At 52.3% G+C, this 25198-nt stretch overlaps 13 protein-coding genes across 13 annotated transcripts; 7 read left to right on the top strand and 6 right to left on the bottom strand.

Annotated features, from left to right (window-relative positions):
* Nucleotides 1-62: 62 nt before the first annotated feature.
* On the top strand, nucleotides 63-532 carry COCMIDRAFT_2086 (uncharacterized protein; the record flags this gene model as incomplete). The annotated part of the gene is made up of 3 exons (XM_007686179.1): nucleotides 63-193; nucleotides 250-339; nucleotides 406-532. The coding sequence occupies 3 exons, from the start codon at nucleotides 63-65 to the stop codon at nucleotides 530-532; spliced, it is 348 nt and encodes a 115-aa protein (XP_007684369.1).
* Nucleotides 533-899: 367 nt separating this feature from the next.
* COCMIDRAFT_85732 (uncharacterized protein) lies at nucleotides 900-1841 on the top strand (the record flags this gene model as incomplete). Its single annotated transcript, XM_007686239.1, has 1 exon — nucleotides 900-1841. One exon carries the CDS (start codon nucleotides 900-902, stop codon nucleotides 1839-1841), a length of 942 nt encoding a protein of 313 aa, XP_007684429.1.
* Nucleotides 1842-2240: 399 nt separating this feature from the next.
* COCMIDRAFT_2084 (uncharacterized protein) lies at nucleotides 2241-3446 on the top strand (the record flags this gene model as incomplete). Its single annotated transcript, XM_007686178.1, has 1 exon — nucleotides 2241-3446. The coding sequence occupies one exon, from the start codon at nucleotides 2241-2243 to the stop codon at nucleotides 3444-3446; it is 1206 nt and encodes a 401-aa protein (XP_007684368.1).
* Nucleotides 3447-3975: 529 nt separating this feature from the next.
* COCMIDRAFT_23203 (uncharacterized protein) lies at nucleotides 3976-4690 on the bottom strand (the record flags this gene model as incomplete). The annotated part of the gene is made up of 3 exons (XM_007686203.1): nucleotides 3976-4187; nucleotides 4222-4470; nucleotides 4522-4690. The coding sequence occupies 3 exons, from the start codon at nucleotides 4688-4690 to the stop codon at nucleotides 3976-3978; spliced, it is 630 nt and encodes a 209-aa protein (XP_007684393.1).
* A 658-nt stretch (nucleotides 4691-5348) lies between these two features.
* Nucleotides 5349-7343, top strand: COCMIDRAFT_85705 (uncharacterized protein; the record flags this gene model as incomplete). Its single annotated transcript, XM_007686238.1, has 6 exons — nucleotides 5349-5493; nucleotides 5564-5788; nucleotides 5849-5923; nucleotides 5977-6311; nucleotides 6370-6475; nucleotides 6529-7343. 6 exons carry the CDS (start codon nucleotides 5349-5351, stop codon nucleotides 7341-7343), a joined length of 1701 nt encoding a protein of 566 aa, XP_007684428.1.
* A 527-nt stretch (nucleotides 7344-7870) lies between these two features.
* On the bottom strand, nucleotides 7871-9375 carry COCMIDRAFT_33489 (uncharacterized protein; the record flags this gene model as incomplete). Its single annotated transcript, XM_007686216.1, has 2 exons — nucleotides 7871-9184; nucleotides 9256-9375. The coding sequence occupies 2 exons, from the start codon at nucleotides 9373-9375 to the stop codon at nucleotides 7871-7873; spliced, it is 1434 nt and encodes a 477-aa protein (XP_007684406.1).
* Nucleotides 9376-9759: 384 nt separating this feature from the next.
* On the bottom strand, nucleotides 9760-10271 carry COCMIDRAFT_23200 (uncharacterized protein; the record flags this gene model as incomplete). The annotated part of the gene is made up of 3 exons (XM_007686202.1): nucleotides 9760-9887; nucleotides 9935-10139; nucleotides 10197-10271. 3 exons carry the CDS (start codon nucleotides 10269-10271, stop codon nucleotides 9760-9762), a joined length of 408 nt encoding a protein of 135 aa, XP_007684392.1.
* A 726-nt stretch (nucleotides 10272-10997) lies between these two features.
* Nucleotides 10998-12509, bottom strand: COCMIDRAFT_85720 (uncharacterized protein; the record flags this gene model as incomplete). Its single annotated transcript, XM_007686237.1, has 1 exon — nucleotides 10998-12509. The coding sequence occupies one exon, from the start codon at nucleotides 12507-12509 to the stop codon at nucleotides 10998-11000; it is 1512 nt and encodes a 503-aa protein (XP_007684427.1).
* Nucleotides 12510-12857: 348 nt separating this feature from the next.
* On the top strand, nucleotides 12858-14821 carry COCMIDRAFT_33486 (uncharacterized protein; the record flags this gene model as incomplete). Its single annotated transcript, XM_007686215.1, has 5 exons — nucleotides 12858-12879; nucleotides 12932-12976; nucleotides 13028-13127; nucleotides 13178-14196; nucleotides 14247-14821. 5 exons carry the CDS (start codon nucleotides 12858-12860, stop codon nucleotides 14819-14821), a joined length of 1761 nt encoding a protein of 586 aa, XP_007684405.1.
* Nucleotides 14822-16082: 1261 nt separating this feature from the next.
* COCMIDRAFT_85588 (uncharacterized protein) lies at nucleotides 16083-17332 on the top strand (the record flags this gene model as incomplete). Its single annotated transcript, XM_007686236.1, has 3 exons — nucleotides 16083-16232; nucleotides 16292-16773; nucleotides 16843-17332. The coding sequence occupies 3 exons, from the start codon at nucleotides 16083-16085 to the stop codon at nucleotides 17330-17332; spliced, it is 1122 nt and encodes a 373-aa protein (XP_007684426.1).
* Nucleotides 17333-18821: 1489 nt separating this feature from the next.
* Nucleotides 18822-20813, bottom strand: COCMIDRAFT_2076 (uncharacterized protein; the record flags this gene model as incomplete). Its single annotated transcript, XM_007686177.1, has 6 exons — nucleotides 18822-18940; nucleotides 19014-19104; nucleotides 19173-19909; nucleotides 19970-20111; nucleotides 20165-20437; nucleotides 20499-20813. 6 exons carry the CDS (start codon nucleotides 20811-20813, stop codon nucleotides 18822-18824), a joined length of 1677 nt encoding a protein of 558 aa, XP_007684367.1.
* A 517-nt stretch (nucleotides 20814-21330) lies between these two features.
* COCMIDRAFT_85761 (uncharacterized protein) lies at nucleotides 21331-23139 on the top strand (the record flags this gene model as incomplete). The annotated part of the gene is made up of 4 exons (XM_007686235.1): nucleotides 21331-21403; nucleotides 21462-22663; nucleotides 22715-22819; nucleotides 22879-23139. The coding sequence occupies 4 exons, from the start codon at nucleotides 21331-21333 to the stop codon at nucleotides 23137-23139; spliced, it is 1641 nt and encodes a 546-aa protein (XP_007684425.1).
* An 87-nt stretch (nucleotides 23140-23226) lies between these two features.
* Nucleotides 23227-24690, bottom strand: COCMIDRAFT_85516 (uncharacterized protein; the record flags this gene model as incomplete). The annotated part of the gene is made up of 1 exon (XM_007686234.1): nucleotides 23227-24690. One exon carries the CDS (start codon nucleotides 24688-24690, stop codon nucleotides 23227-23229), a length of 1464 nt encoding a protein of 487 aa, XP_007684424.1.
* Between the last annotated feature and the right edge of the window lie 508 nt (nucleotides 24691-25198).

Here is a 25198-nt window from a genome sequence, read left to right as displayed (position 1 = left end):
CAACATACATCTTGCATCATCATCATCACCACCACCACCACCACTAAGCCCATCTTACCTCAATGGCTTCCAACGTCCTCGCAGCGCGCGACACAAACACAAAGGTCAAGGCCATGGAGTCGCCAGAGAAAACCAAGATTAAGAGTCTTGAGTATCATCGTCAGGTTCTACACTCACGTCTCGATGACAAGCAGTACGTTGGGCCAGGCATGCACCTAACCCGATAGCGTCATACTAACGTCAAGATAGGGAGTCAAAGTATGTCTCGCCATCCGACGACATTATGAGCCCAGCCACGCAGAAGTTGCAGGCCTTCAAGACCAAACACGCCATGAAGAAGTATGTCATGTCATCCCCTTTGATGCACGTAAAGCTACCTGAACACGTGAGTTAACCAAGCTACAGGTCAAAGCCACAGACGCTGTTCAAGAAGGCGAGCTCTAAGAGTCTCGAGGCCAGCAAAGGCAGCGGCTCGCTCATGTTTGCCGATATCCCAAAGGCCGATGCAGGCAAGCAAGATGCAGAAGCCTAGGGCTGGCATTGCTATTCTCTCTCAGGCGCTTAGGTTGCGGGTTTCTGAAGGCGGCTTCACGTGTGGTATACCCTTTTCTTTCATGACCATGGTGCTGGGTTGTTTGGGCTGGTTCGGGCTAGGCTGGGTCTCATGGTACAATGGGCCTCATTGGAGTTTTGGGCACCCTGGCAGGGTAGTATCATGAACATTACGACTTTGCAGCTGTAGATGCTGCGACATAAATGAACATTTTTCGAGCCTAGTCTACTTTGTGCTCATGTAAAGCGTATGCATGCACCAGAATGGATCCCTGGCTGTGTTCGGTAATGTCGCCAAGCCACGCGTTGTAGCCTTTCGCTAGCCGCATCCTCTTCCGACCTCCAAGATGAAACCACCACCCCAAGCCCAGCAAGCCCTGCTGGACGAGGTAGCAGACCTCGAAAGACGACTTCAAGATGCAAAGGCCCGGCTGAACCCAGATGTCGTGGTTCCGACTCCCCCTTTCTCGCCGCTTCCCAATGCTGCTTCAACCCCGCCTGTACCCTCCTTCTCCCCCGCCGAACAAGACGCTGCCCTGCATGCCTTACTCTTGCTCGCCGACTCGGCCCTACCACTGGGGTCTTTTGCTTTTAGCAGCGGCTTAGAGTCGTACCTCGCGCACCACAAGCCAGCGACGCCCTCGACATCACAGCTGCCGGCCTTTAACACGTTCCTCCGTCTCTCGCTATCAACGCTCGCCAGCACGTCGCTCCCATACGTATTTGCCGGGTACCGCGATCCACAAGAGATTGAAACTCTGGATAATGATTTCGATGCGAGCACACCGTGTACTGTGGCTCGACGGGCTAGCATAGCACAGGGCCGGGCGCTGCTTGCGGTTTGGGATCGAAGCTTCCGAGCGCAGTACAACAGTCCCGAGCGACACACGCGTAATTCCAGCTTGAATGGCGTAGCAGGCAAGAGTACAGCAGTTGAGGCGCTTGCATCCTTTTCTGCCGCCCTCCGCACGTCGGAGCATATAAACGCTCACCTTGCCCCGCTATGGGGCCTCATCACCAGCATCCTGCATGTTCCGCTACAGCAAGCTGCCTATCTGTTTCTGTTTTCCCATGCGAGAACAGTGGTCAGTGCTGCTGTCAGAGCTAGCGTAATGGGCCCTTATCAGGCCCAAGCAGTGCTGGCGAGTGCAGAGCTGCAAGAGAGGATTCGCGGGCTTGTTGACGAAGGCTGGAATAGGACGGTCGAGGATGCAGGACAGAGTGTGCCAGTCATGGACCTCTGGGTTGGTAGACATGAGAAACTATATTCGAGAATCTTTAATTCATGATGAACAGACGATTCGTTATCGTAGACAAACGAGCAACTTGTGCCGACATGGGAGCACATGCATATTCGAGCGATTTCTCATTTTGTGGCGGAAATGGGCGCCATGTAACTGCAGCCACAACAGATGAATTCAGTGTTATCTGAACACGGACTTTTGGTGAGTGTCTGGTCGTGGATGGTTTCAGCCAGTAGCCGTGCCACAACGACCTCGTGCTTGGTCGATTCGCGCAGGCAGCCATTTTGCTTATATCGCGTGACCGCTCGCTGAACCACACGCGTAATGCAGCATCCGACATGGTCAGGCATCAGCACTGCTTCTTTTCTACAGGATATTTTGTCAAACTATGGATGCCTGGGAGTGCTATGAGCATTGCGACTGCGCCATCTCAGACCCATCACCATGCTATCCTCAAGTATAACCAAATGGATCTCAACTATCCTCACTCTGACCAGTCCATCTAACAATGTGAATCAAGCTTCTCTTCTTCTCACCATCAAGTTCCCATGGATCCAAAGTTTTGCTTCAATAGGCGACTCGTACTCAGCTGGTCTGGGTTCAGGGCATCGCCTTGACTGGCTCTGCTCACGCTACACACACTCTTACCCCAACATACTGCACACGTCTCTCCTAGGTACGAATCCAAACCGAAATCATACATTCCTTGCCTGTTCCGGCGCCACCAGCACTGAAATCCTCGCCACACAGGTGCCAGCACTGCCCCCGAACCTCGATCTGCTCACCATATCAGCGGGCGGCAACGATGTCGGGCTTACTGGTATCCTAAGTGCATGCATCTACCAATTCTACATGGCCGCCGAGGACGCTTGTGCAGAAGCTATTGACCAAGCACGCGCTCGCATCGCCAACGAGACAGAACTATACCACAACACGAGCCTTTTGATCGATGCAGCACAGCAAAAGATGAAGCCCCACCACGGCATCATATACTATACAGGGTATGCGACCTTCTTCGGTGCAGACGACGAAGCATGCGACAACGTGACGTGGGCCATATGGAAGGACGTCGAGTGGAAGAAGCAATACCTTACCCGAGACCTCCGCGGCAAACTCAACGACATGGTCCGCAGCGTCAATAGCATTCTAGCACAAGCAGTCTCAGACGCCGGACCGGGCATCCACTTCATCGACTACGATGCAGAGATTCGCCAGTTACGGGGCCGGTACTGCGAAAGCGGTGTTGTTGAGCCCGCGCCGAACCGGGCTGGACTGGCGTTCTACGAATGGGCAACGGTGGATCAGGGCGAGAATAGCACGGCGTTGTTGAATCAGACGGGGGATGGGGTGCCGAGATTTTCGTTCCAGGGTGGGATTGCGAGGGAGGTGGAGAAGACGTTGGAGAGGCATCCGGATTGGGAGATTGAGCATGGCAAGGGGTTTGTGGATAAGGAAAAGGATAGGGAAAAGGAGGGTGGCGATGTTGGTGGAGAAGGGTGGTTGGGTGATGAGGTTCACTGGTTGCTGCCGGATAGCTATAAGAGGGTTTTTCATCTGAGACCCATGGGTCATGAGGTTATTGCACGGATGGTGGTGGATGATTTGGAGAAGCGGAGTGTAGGGCAGGGGGCAGAAATTGAGGAACTATGATTTATGTATGTACTTTATGAGAGAGGTGGCTCAGATAGTTGCTATCTATGAGATTGTTATTATAGTTGCTGCAGTGCGTACCCAAAAGAAACTTCATATGGGAATCTTGGTGTGCATGGTTGAAGCTGTTTGGTCCCGAGCTTGGAAGGAAGGAACCACCGCCTTCCCCTCAAGCCCCTTTCACCATCCAAAAATTCATACCAACTTTCCAAGATCAACGGCATCAAGACATCACCACATATACCTCTCGCGCATTGGGTGATGCGCTCAAGAAGAGAAGAACAACATGCATGGATCAGGGAAGAGACATAGACAAACAGCTGAGACCAATTGTTGTCGCATTGTCAGCCACATGCTTGGGTGCTAACATACAAATATAGATTTATGAATTGCGCATACATGCAGTAAAAGCCCGTGCAGGTGGGTGGGCATGGTATCCTTTCCAACCCTTACTTTTTGGAGAAAACAACAGGAGGTTTGTAAACGCCAGGAAAATGCCATCCATCAACGCCAAGGAGAAAATCATCAATCATGATCGTCGTTTGCCAATGCGACCGGGCCCGGCTGTCTGGCCCTTGAAGGGCTTGAGGGCGCCTTTGCCTCGCGAGGTGGGGAAGGAGACCTTGTTGGAGGGCTTGCGACGAAGCTGTTTGCGGGTCTGGCTCTTGTCCTTGGACTTGTTGAAGGAGCTCTTTGTGGAGGTGGAGGTGGTGGCAGCGGGGGCACCGTCGACGTCCATGTCTACATCAGGATGGAGTTAGCCCTTGATTCTTACCCGACCAATGTGGAGGGAGTGGGTCAAAGGCAAACTCGAGGTGGCCGTCTGTGGTGAAGCCAACGACATCGGAACACAAGCCCAGGTGGAAGCACAGATTCCTAAGGTCACAGTCGTCTTGTGCTGCGTCGAGGGGCTTTGGGGAGGGGTCGGACAGGGAGCGTGGTATGGGAGCAGTGAGAAAAGACGAACCTTTGGGCAAGTCGTCCTCGTTGGCGGCGGCGGTGGTGGTCTCGGCTGCGGTGTTGGCTGTGTGTATATTAGCAGGCTGGCATGCGCGAGAGGATGCGACCGGCTTACTGTCTTCAGCAGTGTCCATCTGGTTGCTTTCTGGCTTGGGCTGCTGGACTGTCTCGAGAAGTTTGGCATGCAGGCGTTCCATGCGCGCCTGCTCGACAGGGCCAAATACTCTGGCGCGCAGCTTTGTGCGGTTCGCCTTTTTGCTGCTTGCGCGGAGACCCTTTGCCATTTTTGGGTGTGTGTGTGTGTGTGTGGTTTGGGCGTTTGTATATGGAGGAGAGGATATGGGTGTGTATGTTGGAGAATGCAAGTATGTTGCTCGGCGGGCGGGTCGTTGGGTGGGGAAAATGCAAAAGCTGGGAATAATAATTTTAGTGGCGAGGCACCGCCAGGGCCAGGGCCAAACCCACGCCGGCCCGTGCTCGGGTCGCGTTCTTCGCTGAGTGACGCTGACTGCCTTGGGGCACACACGCTGGCAGCACTGGGACATGGGCCCGCCGCCAGACCCGCTGCCATCGTCGACGACGGCCACTTGACATATACAGAGAGGCGCCTGATTACTCCTCGTCTGCCTGCACTGTACTGTACGGCACGGCACGGCACAGCACGGCACTCGACTACACGGCACTGCATCGTCGCCGACCGAGTCTGGCAGTAGTAGAGAAGTTGCGACCAGCATCCGGCCGGCCAACAGCCTCGACGGCCCTTCACTTCACCACCGTCTTTCTCTCACCCTCGCCCCGTCCCCGGAACCGAGACCTACTCGCCCATATAGCACTCGATATGCCTTCGCCATACCCGTAGCATTTCACCCTCGCATCCCCAAACCCGCCTGGCCCTGTCCATCGCGACACCAAAACTCACCCGCTCGTCCTCGCACACCCAGCATGGAGGCGACGCTGCAGCACACGGCTGCCACCATCACGGAGCGCTCAAAGAGACTCATCAACAATGACCTCAAAAAGATCCTGAAAGAGGAGGGCAAGGCCCAGACGGGCAACAAGGCTGCCCTCCAAGCTCGCGTCATTGATTGTACGTACATGTTCTGGGCGCCGCCTCGATGCTGTCCACCCTTGGTCCCGCTAACATTCACTTTCACCAGTAATTACCGATGCCGTCTCTAGAAGAGACCATGAGCAATTGCGCCGCCTGCACCATCGCGTGCACCACCACGGTGAAGCGCCACCCCCAACAACAACCAGCCCAGTTGCTCCTTCGTACTCGCAGCCACCCCCACCCCTTGCAAACAGCTACGCCATGTCCAACGGATACCAGTCCAACGGCGCGCGCCAAGCGCACCAGCACCATCAGCCTGCACTGCCCTCTCGTACGTTGACCCCGGTTGCGCCCGCGTGCCCAGCTGCAGTAGTACTGATGACAACAGCAGGTCCCACGTACTTTTTCAAAGACAGCCCCTTCTTCGAGATACGCGAGCTCGTACTTACAGACATGTCGCTAGAAGGTATGTTTGCCCTCCTCGCCGCCATCTGCACTCCTAAGCTAATCATATGCTAGCTTCTCCAACTCACCGAGCCACGCTCTCAAAGAGCCTTACCCTGAATGAGGCTCAGACAGGGCGCTTAAACTCTGACCCGTCCCTGCGACTGTTGCTCTTCTCTGCGCTTGAGCAGCCACTGGCTCCTTACTCGCGTCTCGACATCGCATTTCCTTCTCAGATTGAAGTCAAGGTCAACGATGCAGAGGTCAAGGCAAACTACAAGGGCCTCAAAAACAAGCCAGGCTCGACGCGTCCGGCTGATATTACCGACTTTGTCCGCACAAAAGTCGCCAATCAGCGCAACAGCCTCCTTATTACTTATGCCCTGACCCAGAAGGCAAGTCAAACAGAGGTTTCTTTTCCACTTCAACTCCCCTGAAATGACACTCCAAGCTAACAGCCCTCTGCAGAAATATAACCTGTTCGTTTACTTGGTGCGGAAATTCTCAGTCGAAGAATTGACGCAGCGTATCAAGCGCCGCAATGTCATTACTAGGGGATCTGTGCTAGAGGAGAGTAAGGCGCCCCCCTTGCGCGTCCGGAACCAAGCTCAGCTAACGCGTCACCAGTGATGAAGAAGGCCAATGACCCAGATATCGAAGTGGGATCGAGCGTCATGTCACTCAAAGATCCAATCTCCACTCTGCGAATCGTCACTCCCTGCAGATCTACAGTCTGCACACACAATCAATGCTTTGACGCCGACTCTTTTCTACAGCTGCAGGAGCAAGCGCCCACATGGACCTGCCCGATATGCAACAAGACAATATCCTTCGAGGCACTTGCTGTTGATGAATACGTTCAGGACATTTTGAGCAAAGCCCGCAACACGGACCAGGTCACTATCCAGCCAAACGGCGAGTGGTCGACCGAAAAGGACCTTAAACCCAAACATAACAACCATGACGACGATAGTGACGACGACCTCGTTGAGATCACTGACTACCGCGTCCAGGCTATCAAAAGTGAAGCCGCACCAACCCCTACCTCGCTCAGTACGCCTCCGTTGCCCTCTCGAGAGCCATCCACTGCCCCTCGCTCTACCCAAAAGAGGACCTCTGAGGTTGTCGACCTGACATTGAGCGATGATGAAGAGCCAGCAAGGCCAACTAAAAAGGTAGCGTATACTACTACCCCCAATAGCATTCCAGATGCATCACGTCGGTACCAGTTGCCTCCTTTGGCAACTACAAGGCGCCCGCCACCACCGCCGGCCTACCACTCGAGTTCTGCCAATGTACGCCCGGAATATTCCCGCCCTCCTTCTACACCCCCATCGCGCCACGCTTATCATTCCTATCGACCCGCGCAGCCCGCACGGCCTAGCTATCCTGGACAGGGTACCTCCACCTACCCCACGCACATTGGCTCTTCCTCACCTTGAAACATGTGCCGCGCTTAATAATTGTCTATCACCATTGATGTATGAGTAGATATTTGTTCCCGTGCTAACGTAATTTTGCCCTCGCAGGGCAGAAAGTAGACGAAGTAGTGCGACACCTGTCCAAACCGCCTATTCCAACGCAGTCTCACTTGATTGTGGGCGCCCCGGGCGGGTGGACGGAGCGGAGTGCACCTCTTTCTTCATAATTTGACGTGGGGATTTAGCGCGAGGCGTTTGGAGGGCGACATCTCATGATCATTTATCTACTTACGGCGTACTGAGGGATTGGACAACATTGGGGATACCACCGCATGGAAGGATTGTACGTGTTTCAATGGCCATTGTAAGCAAGTTTTTGCGACGAGAAAACAGAATGAAAGTTGCGTCCCCAAAAAGAAGAAGGTTCGCCGAGTGGCGAACACAAGTCGGGATTACGTTGAACAGTGTAATAACAAAAATGCAGTAGATAACCCTTTCGGCCTAGGCTACAGCTAATCATTCGAGTTTGCTATGAAGTCCGGCCGTATTCAAGGCTGCCACGGTCCTTTTGCAAACCCACCACTGATGTTTTCCGCCTCTCCATTTTCCCTGACTACAAGGACATCCTCGTGACGCACGCCGAATTTGTTGAGAAGATAAACACCAGGTTCGGCAGTGAAGACCATGCCTGGGCGTAGTATGGCTAAGGAGTTGCCTTTGTTAAGGTATGGACTCTCGTGCGCCTTGATGCCGATGCCATGTCCCAGACGGTGGGTAAAGTAATCGCCGTAGCCCGCAACTTGGATAATGTCGCGTGCGGCAATATCCACCGAGGCGGCCGACGAGCCCGGTACCATTGCATTGGCAGCAGCTGCCTGTGCATCTAGCACGAGCTGCCAAACTTCTAGCTGCTCAGTTGTATTGTGTTCCGACGTCACTGGCGGCGCTGGTTCAAAGGGTGGGTAGAATGTGCGAGTCACATCCGAACTGTACCCATATAACTTTGCACCAACATCAATGAGGACAAACATGCCAGCATCCAACTTCCTGCTCCCGTCATACCCGCCATGTGGCAAGGCAGCGCTCTTTCCAAACTCCACAATGTCAAAGAACGGGTCGAGCCCAGCGGCTCGTAGCGTATCGTCCAACACATGTCTGACCTCATTCTCCGTCACACCGCGGTAGAGACACTGTCTCATGGCACGAATAGCTTCCACCGTCCCTGTATTAGCAGCCTTCAAAATGCCAATTTCACGCTCCGTCTTGACTTGTCGCACAGCTTCGACTTCGCCGGCCAAACCCGAGACAACAAAGCCATTCGACGCCAGCCCGCGTTGAATAAAGTCGCGTATTTCCTCGTCAACCATGAGTTTGGGCGATAGCTTCTCCCCCCAGATCTCTGACAGGTAAAGCGTGGTGTAGTAATCCCAATGTTCTTGATACGTAATCGTATGGATACCATGTTCAAAGGGCATGTTAAGCAGCCTCGCACGCGTCTCTTCAAAACTCGGCACCAAGAACGACGTGTTAGCCACGATGTTCCCATCTTCCAGCGTCTGGGGCCGGATGACCATTAAGAATGGACGTTCTTCGGGTTCCCAGGGCTCCCAGTCTTGCTGGGTCACGTTTACGTAGTAGCTGAATGTGTACCCTGGTTCTACCACGAATGCATCCACGCTTTCGGCAACAAGCGCTTTGGCGAGGTTGTTGCGTCGAAGCACATATTCTTCTAGTGGTGGTGGTTGTGCTGAGTCTAGGAAGTGCAGGCCAGTGGATAGATAGGTGTTGACTGAGCATTTGTGGAAAGTTGCAAACTGGGAGGTGGGGAATATGGGGTTATGGCCAAATGATGTGTGAAGATACTAGATGGGATATTTTGAGATGTTTGGTTTTTTTTGGAGAGGATGATGGGCTTGGAATCAAGAAAACGTACCATGATTGCGAAGAATGCGATGCCTATCAAGATGTATGAAAGCGAGGGACGGGTACTACGCCCGAGTGCTTTCCAACGAGTAAACGGCGTTCCGCCATCAGGAACAAGGAGGCCCTTCATTTTATTAAGCACATTAATGTGTAAATTTAAACAAAGTAGTTAATGTTGAAAAGGTAGGATGCGGGACATCAAGACTGAGATGCATAAATGCGCAAACCAGGAATAGCGCCAACGCGCAATCACGTGGAACGCCATACCCACTTTAGCATCACACAAGGTAGATCACAGGGCAAAGCAAACAGATAAAAGCAAGAGCCTAGACTCTCAGGTGTGATTGGCACCTATGCCACGAAAAGCACTCCATCTTCTGATCACCACATCATGTTGAGAGTGACCCTAGCTATCCGACACGAATCCCGCTCCTTGGTACATTGATTATCCGCATCATTCCTGTTATCTCGTCCACAAGAGGGAAGCACTCGAATGCCTTCAACGTACCAGTGCCTAGATGCACTCAAAATCATCTTCGAAATCGATCTCGACATCGATGTTATCGCTGAGATCCTCCGTCTTGAACTTGCCACTTCCAACTGGCTTGATCTTATTCACTCGACCGGTTTGGACCTTATCGGCTACTCACTACTTAGTAACGCGATAAATCTTAGGCTTTGTTACTTACTCTTCTTGGTCGGGCTGCTACTACCAGTCTTCTTGGTAGGGCTGCTGCTATTCTTGACACGCGGCTTCTTGGGAGTAGGGACAATGTTGTCTACAGCTGCAGCCTTGAGCTCTCTAGCCTGTTTCTTCCAGGCTCTGAGATGACATTCGAGGGCATCGAACGTCATACCTTTGCCATATAACCGCGCGACTTCTTTAATGTCGATCTTTAGTGAACGAATCAGTACAGTGACATATGGAGTCAGCGAAGAAGAAAAACATACCTTGTTGTCATTGGCAGCAAGGTATGCGACAAGGACACCTTCAATGACCTTGATGTCGTTCCAGTTGGTAGGCATGGTGGTGACGAAGACTGTGCGCTGTTAGTGAGAGTTGGAGGTAAACTTGTAACGAGATAGCGGCTATGCACATATAGAACGATCTAGAAATACCAAGGCAAGACAAATGCGTAGCCATAAGAAGCTGCCTTGAGCTCTGTGTAGGATGACTGCTCCTGCGTGACAACTGCAACGTGTAGAGCTGATAAGCTTCGCTGGTGGGGCAACTTACTTCAATGGGGATCGAAGGGTTCTTGAAGTGAATACGTGCAAGATGTCTTAGAGTGCAGTAAGAGTTGAGTTTTATGGTTGTGGTGTAGTTTGGTTAAAAGAAGGGCGTAGAAGATATGTAGGCGGCAGAAAGGCACGTGCAGGTAAGTGAAGGTGAATAGCAAAACATCAGTCTTGCCTTCCCACTTGCCCGCTTTCACGCTGCCAGCACGTGGTAGTAAAGGGATGATGTAGTAGGGAATCACTCACCACCTCTGCCTGTCTACTCAGTGGCGCAACATGTCTTAGTTGATATATGTTGGTTGGAATGATACGTTTCCACAAGCGACCAAATATGGAGAAGAGCACATGTAGCAATACACACGTCTGGGAAATAGCCAAGACGCCGAATAATATACATGAATTGGGTATAGATGCTTTTATAGTCAACGCCAAATGGGACTTTGGAAAGCCCACAGTCCCTGATCAATCACGAACTCTTTGCTCAAAAATGCTTTTTTTTGCAACATGGCTACCTCATCGCCTCGCCTTGTTTGCTTTGGAATCGTCCCATTCTCTTTTGCCCTTGCCTTGTGCTTTGAGTCTCTTTGCTTCCTCCCTTGGATCTATGACTAGTAGCTCTTCTTCGTTCTTCCGCTTCCATTCAAGGTCTTTGCCTAGTCTGTCTTTTGCGAAACTGAGCGAATGGGACATCCAGCCTGCATCGTCGTCCGAACCCTCGTCTTCCTGGGCGTCCCAGGCTTTACACGACTGACAGCCTACTATGAAATGCAGGTCACATGCGGCCTCATCGTCTTGGTCACCACTGTTGCCATGTCCGTTCCCATTCTCGTCTGGTGTGCTTTCGGACAGTGTTGAAGCGGCTGATTTGGATATTGTGGCTGGTTCTGCAGCCTCGAGTTTAGATTTGAAGCGCGCCAAGATGTCTAACGAGGATTGCTCGTCTTTTGAGTTTCCGCCAGCACCACGCTTGCGTCCGCGGGTGGTTGTCGAGGGTACCATGGCTTCGAGCAGAGACTTTTTCTTGGCAGGCGCCGCATCCTGAGTCTGCGTGCTCCGCTTCATCGAGGCTTTGAGTTCAGCAATCTGTTGGTTCACACGATCAAGCTTTGCTCGTTTCTCAGCCTCTGGCGATAATTCTCGTGGGGGCGAGTAGGGTTTAGGCGCAGGCGGTGACTTGGGGACTTGTTTCTGTGGAGACTTGGGCTCGGGAGGTGGCGAGGGAGAGTTGCGAGGTGATTTACGAGGCGAGTTGCGAGATGAGTTGCGTATGGGCATGGCTTTTGCTGGTTCTGTTGGTTTGGAGGAAGGTGCTTTCTCATCGCCTGCACTGACTAGCTTGGTGTTGAACTTGGGCTTCTTCGCAACGGGCGCAGAGCCAGCAGCGTCCTCGTTATCTCCAAAGCTTAGGACATTCTTGCCGGCTTTCCTCTTGGGCTTCTTGGGCTTCTTAGTCTCTGCCTCCGTGGGCGCAGCAGCCTGCACCCGACGGACCATGTCTTCAAAGGGGTTCACAATAATGTCTGCACCTGTGACTTTTGTTGGGTACATGGGCTGGTCGTCGCTTCCGTCGCGGATCTCAGCCTCGGCCATCTTCATGAGGTTGTAGATGGTGTCGCCGGCCACGCGGCCAAACAGCGTGTTCTTGTCCTGCAGCTCGGGTGTTGGGGCAAGGGTGAAGAAGAACTGGCTGCCATTGTCGTCCTTGGTGCCTGTGTTGGCCATGCCCAGCAGCCCGCGGCGCGTGTACTTGAGGCGGCTGTGGAACTCGTCGGCAAAAGGCTCGCCATCGTAGCTGCTCTGGCCGCCCTGGCCGGTACCCGTGGGGTCGCCGCCCTGGATGATGAAGCCCTTGACCAGGCGGTGGAAGACGGTGTTGTCGTAGTAGCCATCGAGACACAGCTGCAGGAAGTTGCGCGACGTGACGGGCGTCTGCTTGGCGAACAGCTCCAGCTCCAGGTCGCCGGCGGTGGTGTGCAGCACCACCTTGGCCGTGGGATTGGGCTCGAGGTTGTATGTCGAGCTCATGGCGGCCGTCTACCTCGCAAAGCCTGTTGCGTGCTCGTCGATGGCGCAGTGTCGTGATGTGGTAATGTCGCGTGGGTTGTGGGTTGTCCGCGCTGCAAAGCCTCCAGCCACTCAGCGTCGAGCGCTTCGGCACGACCCACGGGCCCACGACCACTACGCCAACGTCATTCTGCGCATCCCTTGGCCATGTGCACATGTCGTTCGTACCTTGCTCGACTCCAACCCACCCACTTGTCCCTACCACGATCCAGATGGCATCTTACTTATAGCACCCCTCTTCTCGTCCATGATCCCATCTGCCTCTGCCCTGGGTAGCACCTCTTCCTTTCCGCCCTCCCACTCGGCACCATGTTGCCCTACATTAATGCTCGTACGTGTTGACGAAGCCCAAATGCCGACACATGCACTAACCAACCATGAAGCGTTCGAGTATGCCGGCAGCATACTCGGAAACTCGGCAGACGAGCGTGAGGAGCCTCAGCATTCTATCTACTTGGCCCGTAATTGACTCTGGCTAGTAAAACTCGTTTTTTCTTTCTACCTGTCATATCCACTTGCGGCTGTACTCAAGAGGATACCTGACAAAGACCCATGGAAGAAGAACCTGTTCGTCATCAGGTGCGTGTGCTATCTCCATGTGTAACATAGTACCGTGTTCATAGATCCAGTGTGTCCATGTTCTACCTGGTGGGTCTTTTTGACCTGTGGGCTGGCCTTCGAACAATCTTCATCAGTGCGGGCGGCGCCTACCTAATCGCGTCCCGGATCCATTCCCCATACATGCCCTGGATTGGCTTCGTCTTCCTCATGGGCCACATGTCTGTCAACCACATCTACCGCCAGGCTGTCAACGATCCCTCCGTCTTTGACATAACCGGTGCCCAGATGGTCATGGTGATGAAGCTTACCGCCTTTTGCTGGAATGTGCAAGACGGCCGTCTCGCTGAGTCTGACCTCACCGATTTCCAACGCGAACACGCCATCCGCACCATGCCCAGTCTCCTCGACTACACGGGCTACGTCTTCTTCTTCCCAGGTCTCATGGCTGGCCCTGCATTCGACTATGCCGACTACAGCCAGTACATCACTACCACCATGTTCACCCTCCCGCCAGGCACAGATCCCTCCCGGGCCCCGCCAACGCGAAAGAAGCGCAAGATTCCTCGGAGCGGAGGGCCGGCTGCCATCAAAGCTGCCTACGGCACGCTCTGGCTAGTTGCCTTTATCAAGTTCTCAAGCTGGTACTACCCCGCCTTCTTCCTTGGTGGCGAGTGGATGCACTATACCTTCCTGCGTAGGGTGTGGCAGCTGTACATGCTCGGACTTACTACCCGTATGAAGTACTTTGCAGTGTGGAGCTTATCAGAAGGAGCATGCATTCTGTCTGGCATCGGCTACAATGGCCTAGACCCCAAGACACATCGACCAAAATGGGACCGCCTCACCAACATTATGCCGCTGGAGATTGAGGGCGCTCAAAATGCACGAGCTTACCTTGGCTACTGGAACATTAATACGAATTCGTGGCTGAAGAATTACATGTACTTGCGCGTAACTCCAAAAGGCCAGAAGCCCGGCTTTCGGGCTACCTTGGCAACCTTTGTTACGAGCGCCTTCTGGCATGGTTTTTACCCTGGCTACTACCTGGCCTTTGTGCTAGCGGCATTTGTACAGACTGCTGCAAAGAGTCAGTCACCCCATAAGACTTTAATTGAGGTGGATACTAACCGTGTATAGACGGCCGCCGCTTGGTTCGCCCACTATTCCTGACTCCTGATGGCAAATTGCCCCTACCTTCGAAGCGGTACTATGATGTCTTTACCATGGTGTTGACACAAACCGTCTTTGCTTTTGTCGTCGCCCCCTTCATCTTGCTAGGCTTCTCGGACACGATCAAAGTTTGGGCACGTGTCTACTTTTACGCTCTCATCGGTGTCGCAGGGTCCTATGCCCTGTTCTCGCGTTCTTTCCCGTTTCGAAAGATGCTGGTGCAGCGTCAAGCTGCCCGTGTACCACCAGCACAGCCAGCCAGTCAAATTGATGACCCCATGATTGAGAAGGCCGCACGGGAAGAGATTCGGAAAGAAAGGCTTGCTAGAACCGCGTCAGCAGACAGTATATCCGGTGTTGGCGGTCAACACCAGATGCCACTTTTGGGTATCGCCGATGACCCAGAAAAAGTAGTTGATGAGATTGTGGCCGAGGTGAAAGCAGAGATAGAACTGAGAAGACGGAGGGGCAGTATAACACAGGGGTTTGATGTCAAGAAAGCAGTGCAGGAAAAGCTCAGCCAGTTCACGAAGAAGTCGTAGGGCTGGGTGCTGCTGGGGAGGCCGCATATGTTTTTATTGAAGAGAAGAGCGACTGTCATTGATGGGTCGGCCAAGGGGTCCATGATGGTAGTGTGAATGCATTTAATTTTATGTGTGTAGGATACATGTGTATGCGTGGTGTGTGCAAGCGGCTGGCCAGGCGTCGGAGGGTATTGTGTGTGTGTGTGTGGTTGGTGTCGGAATACCAAGCTTTCCGGGATCAGCCCAGACCCCTGGCCAGATCGCCGCGCATCCACATGGTTGATACACGATACGCTCCCAACGTTCCCGTCACCGTCGGACGCATCCACCATCATCCACCCATCCCGCCCACACACCGCTTCCGCCGCCACTATATAGGTAGTCTGTCGCGTGGCCAGTGTGACGGCGACGCCATGGCATGCCTAGAGCTGGCCGCCGCCTTCTGCAAGCCCGGGTTTCGCACACTCTAATAAACGAACCGCCGTTTGATATTAGCTGAAAAGCTTGATCCAGCCCGGCAGCCAGAGTAATAATACAAGCAGAGCCCAATCGATCCACATGTTTGCCACAATACGGGTTCATGTAAAAATTATCCGGCTGCTGTGATTGGCCTTGCAGGCCTAGGCCAACTGGTCAGGTCAATGGAACGGACCCGCATGGCGTAAATGCTCGAATCTGGGGTTTCCCAGTCCTTAGTGACTTACGTAGGCGGCCCGCAACAAGCAATCTCCTAGTACGCTGGTCATCTCCGGCCGCCCAATGCTTCGAAAGCGCCTTCTTGCTCCACCATGCTGCATGCTGGCCCCCATTACTCTTGGTTTCTGGAGCCCGTATACATGGCCCAACAGTAAATATGCTTCTATGTACATAGACGGGCCTCTTTGCCGGAGGTGGGTTCCTCGTACCCAGCCGCTTGCAACATTCCTTAGGGCACGGAGCTCGACTAGAATGCTCCTAGTGCGCCAATGCTAAACACGCCGTGCCGCACTCTAGACGCCTTACCAAGGATCCCATCACTTCCATAATCTCTTTTCTCTTCCGTGCCTCGGGCAAAATCAACATGATGGCCTTCCCCATCCGACTATCAAGAAGGGCCGCCAGCGCAATCTTCGGGAAGATCATGCCTGCCCAGTTCCCATCTTCTTTTCTTGTTTTTTTTCCTTTCCGAGCCTCTGCTTACGCCCAGCCCATAATCCATGCTCACCAGCCTTTTGCGGATTCATGCGTACTTGTTCCAGTTAATCGTCATTGCTGGCTTTCCGGCTTAACCTAGTTTGCAATGGAGATCCCAAATCATGGCCCTCTGATTCTCGGAATATCGTGGGCATTCGCCATCTTCAGTGGTATTTTCTTAGGCTTCAGATTCTACGCCAAGGTGACTCGCCGACAAGGTTTGTGGTGGGATGACCATGTTCTTCTCGCCTCGTGGGTAAGTCAAATTTCTGCTATGAAATATCGCTGGTGTATTTTGCTAACCCAGATGAGTAGGTTCTGCTACTTTCACAGGCAATCACCACCCAATTTGGCGTCGAGTTGGGTTATGGAAAGCCGTTAAATGATATTCCAACCAAAAATTGGTCAATTATTGCCCTGGGATCTGCCGTCATATCAATGGTATCGAGCATTGCCGCAGCGCTTTCCAAAATGTCATTTGGTATTACTTTACTGCGCCTAACTTCAGGTTATCTGCGCTCCACCGCATGGTTCTGCATCATTACCCTTTTGGTCACCCTGATCCCCAGTGTTGTGGGCCCCTGGATACAGTGTCCACATATGGAGGCAACATGGAACACGTCTAGTGACGTCTGTTGGAGTGCAGAATCGCAAATCCAATACGGCATCTTCAATGCTGCCTGGTCAGCTTCGATGGATTTTGTTCTTGCGTCATTGCCATGGTTCCTCATATGGAACCTACAACTCAAGTCTCGCGAGAAGATTGGAGTCGGTATTGCAATGAGCCTGGGAATGCTGTGAGTACTTATCCAGCTTTGTAATCGTCATCAGACTGTTGGCAATCGTCATGCTAATACAGCCATTAGTGCAGGTATCTGTGCCATTATAAAAGGTGTATATGTGGTACAGCTTCGAGAATGGGATTTTTCCTATTATGGTAAAGATCTTGTCATCTGGACCGTTGTGGAGATTGGCACGGCCATCGTCGGGGGATCGATTCCCGTCCTTCGCGTTTTCTTGAAGGAGACAATGTCTTCGTACGGGCGATCGGGCGCAAGGAACAATGCCACTGTCCCGCTGTCGCGATTGCACAAATACCAGCATTCAACCGTCACCACGACCGTACGAGGTGTGAAGAGGGGTAAAGAGGGAATCTGGACTGCGATAGAAGAGGAAGAACAAAACGATGGCTCGAGTCAAAGGGGCATCCTGATTAACGAAGAAGTGGGTGGAGCGAGTAGTAGTAAAGCAATGTATGCAGGCGACCATATCTTGCAAACGAGCACAGTTACTGTTAGAGTTGAGAGCGATGCTAGCTTGTCTCCCAGAAGTAGGTCTTTTCTAAATACTGATTAGCATTTTCCCTGTACTGCACCAGAGGTCCATGTCCTCTCCGAGTCCGGACATTCCAGTAAGTATGTATGAGCTATGAATACAAGAAACTTCCCAAGGCTAGATATTTCTCCGCACTAGAGGCCTAAGGCTCTTTGTGTTATTCCCCTTCCTATTAAATATGTATAAGTCGTCACATGTTGTTTAATATTAGACGCCACACGTGTCAGGACCGATTGCGGCCTGTATCATTTATTCAGCGCCGACGCAGCTCCGAGTGCTGTCTTGTTGGACATGGGGGTCAGAAGGTACCTTTGCCCGTATTGGATCGCCCGTATAGCGTTAATAAGACTCAGCCTGCGGACAAAATCGTACCAAAGCACCTAGCTTCTGGAAAAGGCCCATGGACCAATTGCTTTTGGTGATGACCAAACATGACAAAGCGGCACAGATAGTCTGAGAAGGGCTTGTGTGCAGTGAGATTTGCCGCACGGATCCGTTGCGAGCGCAAGTGATGCTTTGGACAGCAGCAAGGACTAGCAGCAAGCATAAGAGCGACAATAGTGCCGTTTCCGTGCTGTGCCCGTCTTGGAAGAGCCGAAAGCAGTTGCCTTGGTTGCCGCATGATCTGCACATGCGCCACGCTTGTGGGAGTTACAGCATTGGACGGGTCGGCAAAGTCAAACGGTGACAGCTTTTTTCAAGTGCCGGCTCACCTCAACCCCACAAACTTCCCCATACTCTTGTGAATCTCGTCATTGCCCTCATAACGGGCCACCCTCCCCCGCCTTACAGCAAGGTTTCCCCGCAGATTATTGCGTATGTCGTCGTCCTTGGCCTTGACCACGCTGGCTGCATGGCTCATAGCGCAAGATGATTCCGGTACTATTGTTAGCGAACTACTACACAGTAGGTGTAAGCCTCTCTAACGCTTATCTCTTTTGCTCTGGCCCTGTATGCAGCGCAGCAGGGATTGCTCAACTGATTCTCCGACTCCTGGTGCGGCTCTGCTGCCATTCGCCCGACACAGCCTGCCGCGCAGAGGGCTCGCTTCCACTTACTTAGAAGGAAAAAGGAACGGCACACGTGACGTTGCGACGTGAATACCTCGGATCAGGAAACATGCCTTGCCGATTGGCGGCTTCAGCCACAATCCTCCCGCACTTATCAGTGCATTCTAGTACGCATGATCAACCAGCGTAGTCCTGCGAATAGCCTAGTCTCGCTATATCCATGCACTCAAACAGAACGCAAATCTCTTTGTATGCGCATTGAGGCTAAACTGTACCCCCACGAGACGCACAGACTGAAAGCTGGTGTTAGCAAATCTTGCCGTGCAATGTACATCGCTTGGAACCAAGGTTAATGAGTCAGGACTTTGATGGACTAATAACACTGATTCTGATGCAGCTTAAACATTGCTTGAAAACCCAAAACTACTTCGCTGGTGTCGATTTCAACCATGAAGCATCGACGCCGACGGCATTTCTCCAACGCTTGCCATTGGCCGAATTCATTTTGCGTTCAGGATTCCATCGATGACTGCCGCAAATTTAAGACACTCCTCATCACGCATCCTGTTAGTAAAGACTTGTATCGATGTTGGTAAGTTGTCCATGCGTTCGGGCTCGTCTGTAAGCGGCACTTCTTAGCTTGTATTGCATACGACAAATGTGTCATCATAAAAAAAAAAGGACAGACTTACAATTCGCACCGCACTGACCAGGGCCCATGACAAGAGGCTCAGGATCAAGTTTGCTAGATGATTTGCCGAATGGTATGACGCATGCAGGGTACTGTCTCGATTGTCAGCACATGTCTTCTTCGTTGCCAAACAAGAGAGCAGGGCTTTTCGAGCACTTACGTCAAGCACGTTCAAAAACAATGTGTAAGGCGGCAGGCCATACGTGTCATGCGGAACTGCAGTATGTTGCGCCGACGGCCCGATAACGACATCTAGCTTTTGCTCCTTCCACAGGGACCTCCACTCATCCAAGATGATGTTCCTCTTTACGTTGAGCGCAGCCACTCTCTTGACGCCTTCAAGGTGGGCCATGTCATCAAGGAAACTGTTCTTGAAAGCGTGGAACGCTTCCATACTTTGCTTCACAGATGGTACCACGGGTTCGCCACTCGCGGCAACATGTTGTGGGGGTGTGTCGTCGAGAAAGAAGTAAGCAAAGGCGACAGCCAATGCGTCGGCTACATGCGCGCTAGGTGCACTAATCTTGTGAATATAGTGGCCCTGTGCCTCCAATAGCTTCACAGCCTCCGCCAAAGCTCTCTTGACTGGTGGGTGCAACGGGAAGGATGGGTCTTCGGAGACAACGCCGATGCGTAGCTTCTCTGGGTGTGGAGATCCAGAGAGATCCATCCAAGGCACGTCGAGAGCAGTCGAGTCGTACAACGCTGGTCGAGCCGACATGACTGAGTTGCAGAGAGTGTCAAGTGCGTGGACATCGTTGGCTAGAGGTCCCGCACAAGGCTTGAAGAAATCCATGCCTGCCAGGGCTGGGGAAGCTTGTCCGCCATCAGGTATCCGGCAAGTCGTTGGCTTGAAACCATACGTTCCGCAGCATAGAGATGGTATGCGAATCGAGCCTAAATGGCATGGTAAGTGCGGGAACTAGGTACAAATGCTAAAATGTTCTAGTAACGAACCTGCAATGTCTGTACCAATGCCCAAAGGAGATCCCCGGAAGCCCATCAGGGCACCTTCGCCGCCACTGGACCCGCCAGCAGTAACACTGGTGTTTACTGGATTCAGTGTGCGCCCAAATATGTTGTTATGAGAGTCTGCAGTCTGCTGAATGTTAGCATGAAGTTTCCACAAGTTCACTGATGAATCAATCTTACCATGAGAGTCTGTGGGATGTTCGTTTTCACATAAATGACTGCTCCAAGTTCAAGCAAAATGTCAACAAGAGGCGAGTTCTTCTCAGACAGGGGACGACTCAAGAAAGACACAAACCCAATGCTGGCATCTGAACCAGCAACATGGAACCCGTCTTTGACACTAACTGGCAAGCCGTGGAGCGGCCCTACTATCCGTCCTTGTGCTCTCTCGTTATCGAGAAACTTGGCACGGGCTTGTGCCTCAGGGAAATAGGTTTCAGTGAGGCATGATAACTAGAAAAAAGATCATCTATCAGATATATGGCCTCAACACACAGGAGCAATGACAGCTTACAAGTTGCTGTGCTATGGCTGCTCTCTTGGAAAAGGCAAGTGTTACGTCGAGCGCAGAAAGTTCACCGCTCTTCAATTTGGATAGCAGTTGTGCTACAGTATACTTCTCGGTAATATCCAATTCCTTCTCAGTCAATATGCCCGACTTGCGTGGAATGTCCATGTCATTTATGCGGTTCGGATGATCTTCAAGCGGCGTCTGAAGCGTTTGCAAGATAGCCGAGGGGAGCAGCCATTCCTTTGGCAGCTTATCACGGCATGATTGTTGTTTCGCGGCGACTGCCGACTCCCAAGAGGTAGTAGTGGATGTGGCCATGTTTTTGGAATCAAATAGGAAATATGTATGGGTATCAAAAGACGGCAGGGGGATTCTACCAAATATATATGGTGGCGGAGACTATTCTAAATGCCGCACAAGGCATCCGAAGCTAACACGAGGCAAGGATTCACTCACCAAGACAAGACACATTTGACGCGCAGAGACTGAAGCGGTCGCAAGGTGTATCCCCAGCTGGTGTCCCGCCGGCACATAGTTAGCCTGGCGTTGCGTACCCCATAGGCGTTGGGGCCAAGCCGGCGTAATCCATACAACATAATTGGGCCGAAGTAGTTCCGAGCGCATCCACCATGCAGAATCCGGGGAATGGCAGATAACAGACCCAGACCCCTTGACTTCGGCGACTCTTGAGAAGGGCCGCAAGTTCATACATATATAGCTCCAGACGAGCCAGCACTGTGGGGGAACCATCGCACCCACCAGACACGTCGTTTGTGTGGAACACGGTCCCGTCATCTTTAGTCCCTTTTCTCTTCGTTGTGTTCCTCTCACCACCATGAATGAATCAACCGTCCACGGCGAGGGCGATGAGTCCTTCTGGGCGCCCGGTACCATACGACTGGAGGATTGTATGACTTCCCAAGTCCTTGCCCATAAGACACGGCGCTGACCACTCGCCGTCTACAGTGACCCACTCCAGGACTGAGGTTATCTTGCATCCCATACCGACGACTGATCCCGATGATCCCCTGAACTGGAGCCAGATAAGGAAGATGATCAACTTTGGACTAGTCGGCTTTTTCGTACTATGGACCTTTGTACAGCTCCAAATTGGTTCTACGTCTTGGGGCCAACTCATCCCGCAGCTACATTTCTCCGTCGACCAGCTCAACAACGGAGTTGCTTTGAACTCAGCCGGTCTAGCCATTGGCTGTGTCCTTTTTATGCCGTTTGTGCACAAGTATGGACGACGCCCTCTGTATCTGATGAGTTCCGTACTCCAGCTAGCCGGTGTCATTTGGCAGGCTAAGATGCAAACCTATGGCGACTGGCTGGGATGCAACTTAGTCACAGGCTTGGGTGGTGCCATCAGCGAGGCCGTCGTTCAAGTCACCATCGCCGATCTCTTCTTTATCCACCAACACGGAACCATGAATGCCTGGTACCTGATCTTCACCTCCGTTGGCGCCACGCTTGGTCCCGTAGCTTCCGGCTTTGTGGTCCAATCGCAGGGATGGCGATGGATCTGGTGGTGGTGCACTATTTTCCTTGCTGTCAATTTCCTTCTCATCATCTTCATGTTTGAAGAGTCGAAATACGTTCCCGTTCTCTCTGGCCAGACCGTTCCCCTCGACCGGGACATCCCTAGCTCGGATGACGTTAAAACCGCGGATGCCGACTTGAAGCCGGCAAAGGTCGACGTCAAGCACACCGCCATGGAAAGGATACAATCTAGGATCGACCCAACTCTGCCACGCAAGACGTACCTTCAGCGTATGAGGCTAATAACCACCTCGGACTATTCTGTTCGCCACCACTTTTACCAACCTGTGGTTGTGCTATTCATGTTTCCTGCCGTCGCCTATGCAGCCCTTACTTATGGCACCGTCTTGGCATCTTTGGCGCTCATGGCTTCTACCCAAGCGACATATCTTATCCAACCACCTTACAACTTTGGGCCTTCTGGTGTCGGCCTCATGAATTTGGCTCCATTCACCGGCTCTTTTCTCGGCTTCTTCGCCGCTGGTTGGCTCAATGATAGGTCCATCATGTGGTTCGCACGACGAAACGGGGGTATCTATGAGCCTGAGATGCGTCTCTGGCTTGCTCTTGCATCCGCATTGATCCTTCCCGCCGGCGTTCTCCTGTTTGGCATCGCTTTGGCTCATGTAAGTTGATTGTTTTCGATGCTGATAAGAAGACACTGACATTTTCTGCAGGGTGTGCATTGGATTGCCATGGCCGTGGGCTTTGGCATGTTTGGCTTCACATTTGTGCTTGCTAGTGGCGTCGCGCTTGCGTATGTGACGGACTGCTATCAAGAGGTGAGAAGACGCCTTAAACTTCCCGGTTACATTGCAGACACTAACTTGACATCTTCAAGATTCTCGGAGACATTATGATTGGCGTTACCTTTGTCAGGAATGTCTTCTCCGTCATTATTCTTTTCACACTCACTCCATGGACTAAGGCTATGGGCATCCAGAACGTCTCAATCATCACGGCCGCCTTTGATCTTGTCGTCCTTTTGCTCCCCATTCCCCTGATCATATGGGGTAAGAAGTTTAGGATCTCAACTGCCAAGCGATACGAAGCAATGGCCCGTCGCCAACCCTCGTTCCGAACACTGGGAGAGCACTCGTAAAATCTAAAGGCCTTTTGCTTTATATGCCGTCATCCAAAGCTGTCGAATTAATATTAAATGTTGCAATCTTGCCCTTCACAATTTGGCTCAATGTGGCAGCCAGGAGACGGCGTCGCACCAGTGTACTTGTCCTCGAATGTCTTTGATTGCCCAAAATGCAGTCAATTGATCTCTTAGCCTGATTCTTGATCTTCTCGAAAATTCAATAAAAATATCAATCTGCTCAAGTGCCATTTGACGTTCCTTAAGGTCCGTGAGTTCAAAACAAGCGACCATGTATGCAATCTCCATGTGTGGAATGGATCGTTTGGTATGTCGAACCGCTGAACGCAATTCTTCAAGTATTGCTTGTGACAGTGCTGTGCCTGCTGCCAATTCTGTACCGAAAGGATAGCGCAGCCGGTGAATCATGAGGAGCACCGCCCAGCGGAAGATGTTAGCTTGAGCCAATAGGCTCACCATTTCTTGTTGCAAGAAACGACTGGCGCATCCCTCGGGTAGTGTAGGCATCCATTTATGGACGACCAACTCAATTGCATCAATGATTCCCGTGATTTCGGAATCGCTAAGTCGCTCGTCCTGGCGCAACAAATAGCTGACTTCGCAAATATCGTACATGCAGGGTAGCATTGGCGCAGCAATGCCCACGTAGCGATCTACAGAGCCGTCCGTAATTTCCATCTTGAACCGTAGTGTGGGCACCTCGCCCATTAGATAGCATTCCTCGGTCTCTGACAAGATCAGGCAGACGAAAAATGCCGAACACTCAGAATCAAGCACTGTAGTCGAGTCGTAGATGGGCTTGATGGTGAGGAGAGCATGTCTGCATATTGCCAAACCGCTTCCGGATATATGCAATGCGAAGGTGAGTGCGCTCACTGCTAGCAGTAAAATGACAGGCAAGTCTCCAGAGTCGAGAGGTCTGACGGAGCGCAGAGTGGATACCGCAGAAGCCGCCCGTCTGTGGCCGATAGCCCTGTCTTCGGGCGAGGGATCGGGATCATACTCGCAAGCCAAGAGAGCTGCAGTTGCTATCAAAGCGTCGTGGATCCATGGCGGTGCGTTATGAAGGTGCCGCGCAAAAGTCTTGTGATGGTTTACCCGAAAGCTCGGTGCTACCAAGAATTGCTCAATCTGCGGTCGTCCTTGTGATATGCACTTGATGATGAACAACTCCCTTTCGTTCATATCGGCAAACATGGAAAGAGTCCTGGGTGTAGACACTATATCCGATCTAGCTGGAGATGTTGGTAGGGAGACTATGTCCGATGCAGGGCTCGCTGGAGTGGTGCCTTGGTTGATGGATGACGCTGCCGCTGAGACAGTAGAAGAGCTCGCGCTACGGGCGCGACGCACTTGGAGTGTTGTCGCACTTCCCTCATGACGATGGTGACGAGGCTTGCGGCCAGCGGTTCCCACGGGTCTAAGGCTCTGGCATGTGTTCTGCAGTCGGTGGCAACGTTCGCAGGCACTCTGGCCAGAGACACGTCTACATTTCTCCTTGACGGCGTGGCACCTGTCGCACGCCCGTGTTGCTGGTGGTCTGCCCATGGAAGGCGCTCAAAAGTGCGTTGTCCGGGATCATTGTAGGGTGTGAGAGTGGATGCGACAGGGAGCCTGGTGCTATGTAGCAAGCTCGGGTGAAACACCGGCCGGATGACTAATCGTCCCGCAGTGCCCGAGCTTCTCAGCCCTCGGATCCGGGGAAAATAGCGCTACACATTTGGAACAGGCCGCGTTGTAACATATGCGCCACAATCAAGGTCTACGATTGTCACTCAATCCCTCAGTCTTCTCTACTGTACACAGTGTATGTTCGCACAACCTTTCGTGCGACCAATTTGTACACTCACTTCGTATTCTGATGGCTACACCAACATCCGGACCGAAGCCACACCCGCACCTAACGTGCGGGATCAGTAAGCTGGAAAGATCAGTAAGCTGAACGCCCCACCCAAACTGACGCGACTGTCTGCGCAATTGAGCCACAACAACGCAATAAAATAAGATAAAATTAAGAGATGTGATTTATAATCTAGTCTTGCACGTAGTACGAGTA

The sequence above is a fragment of the Bipolaris oryzae genome (genome assembly GCF_000523455.1).
Source record: "Bipolaris oryzae ATCC 44560 unplaced genomic scaffold scaffold_17, whole genome shotgun sequence".
In the NCBI taxonomy this organism is placed as follows: Eukaryota; Fungi; Ascomycota; class Dothideomycetes; order Pleosporales; family Pleosporaceae; genus Bipolaris; species Bipolaris oryzae.
This window is presented reverse-complemented; position numbering and strand designations above follow the sequence as displayed.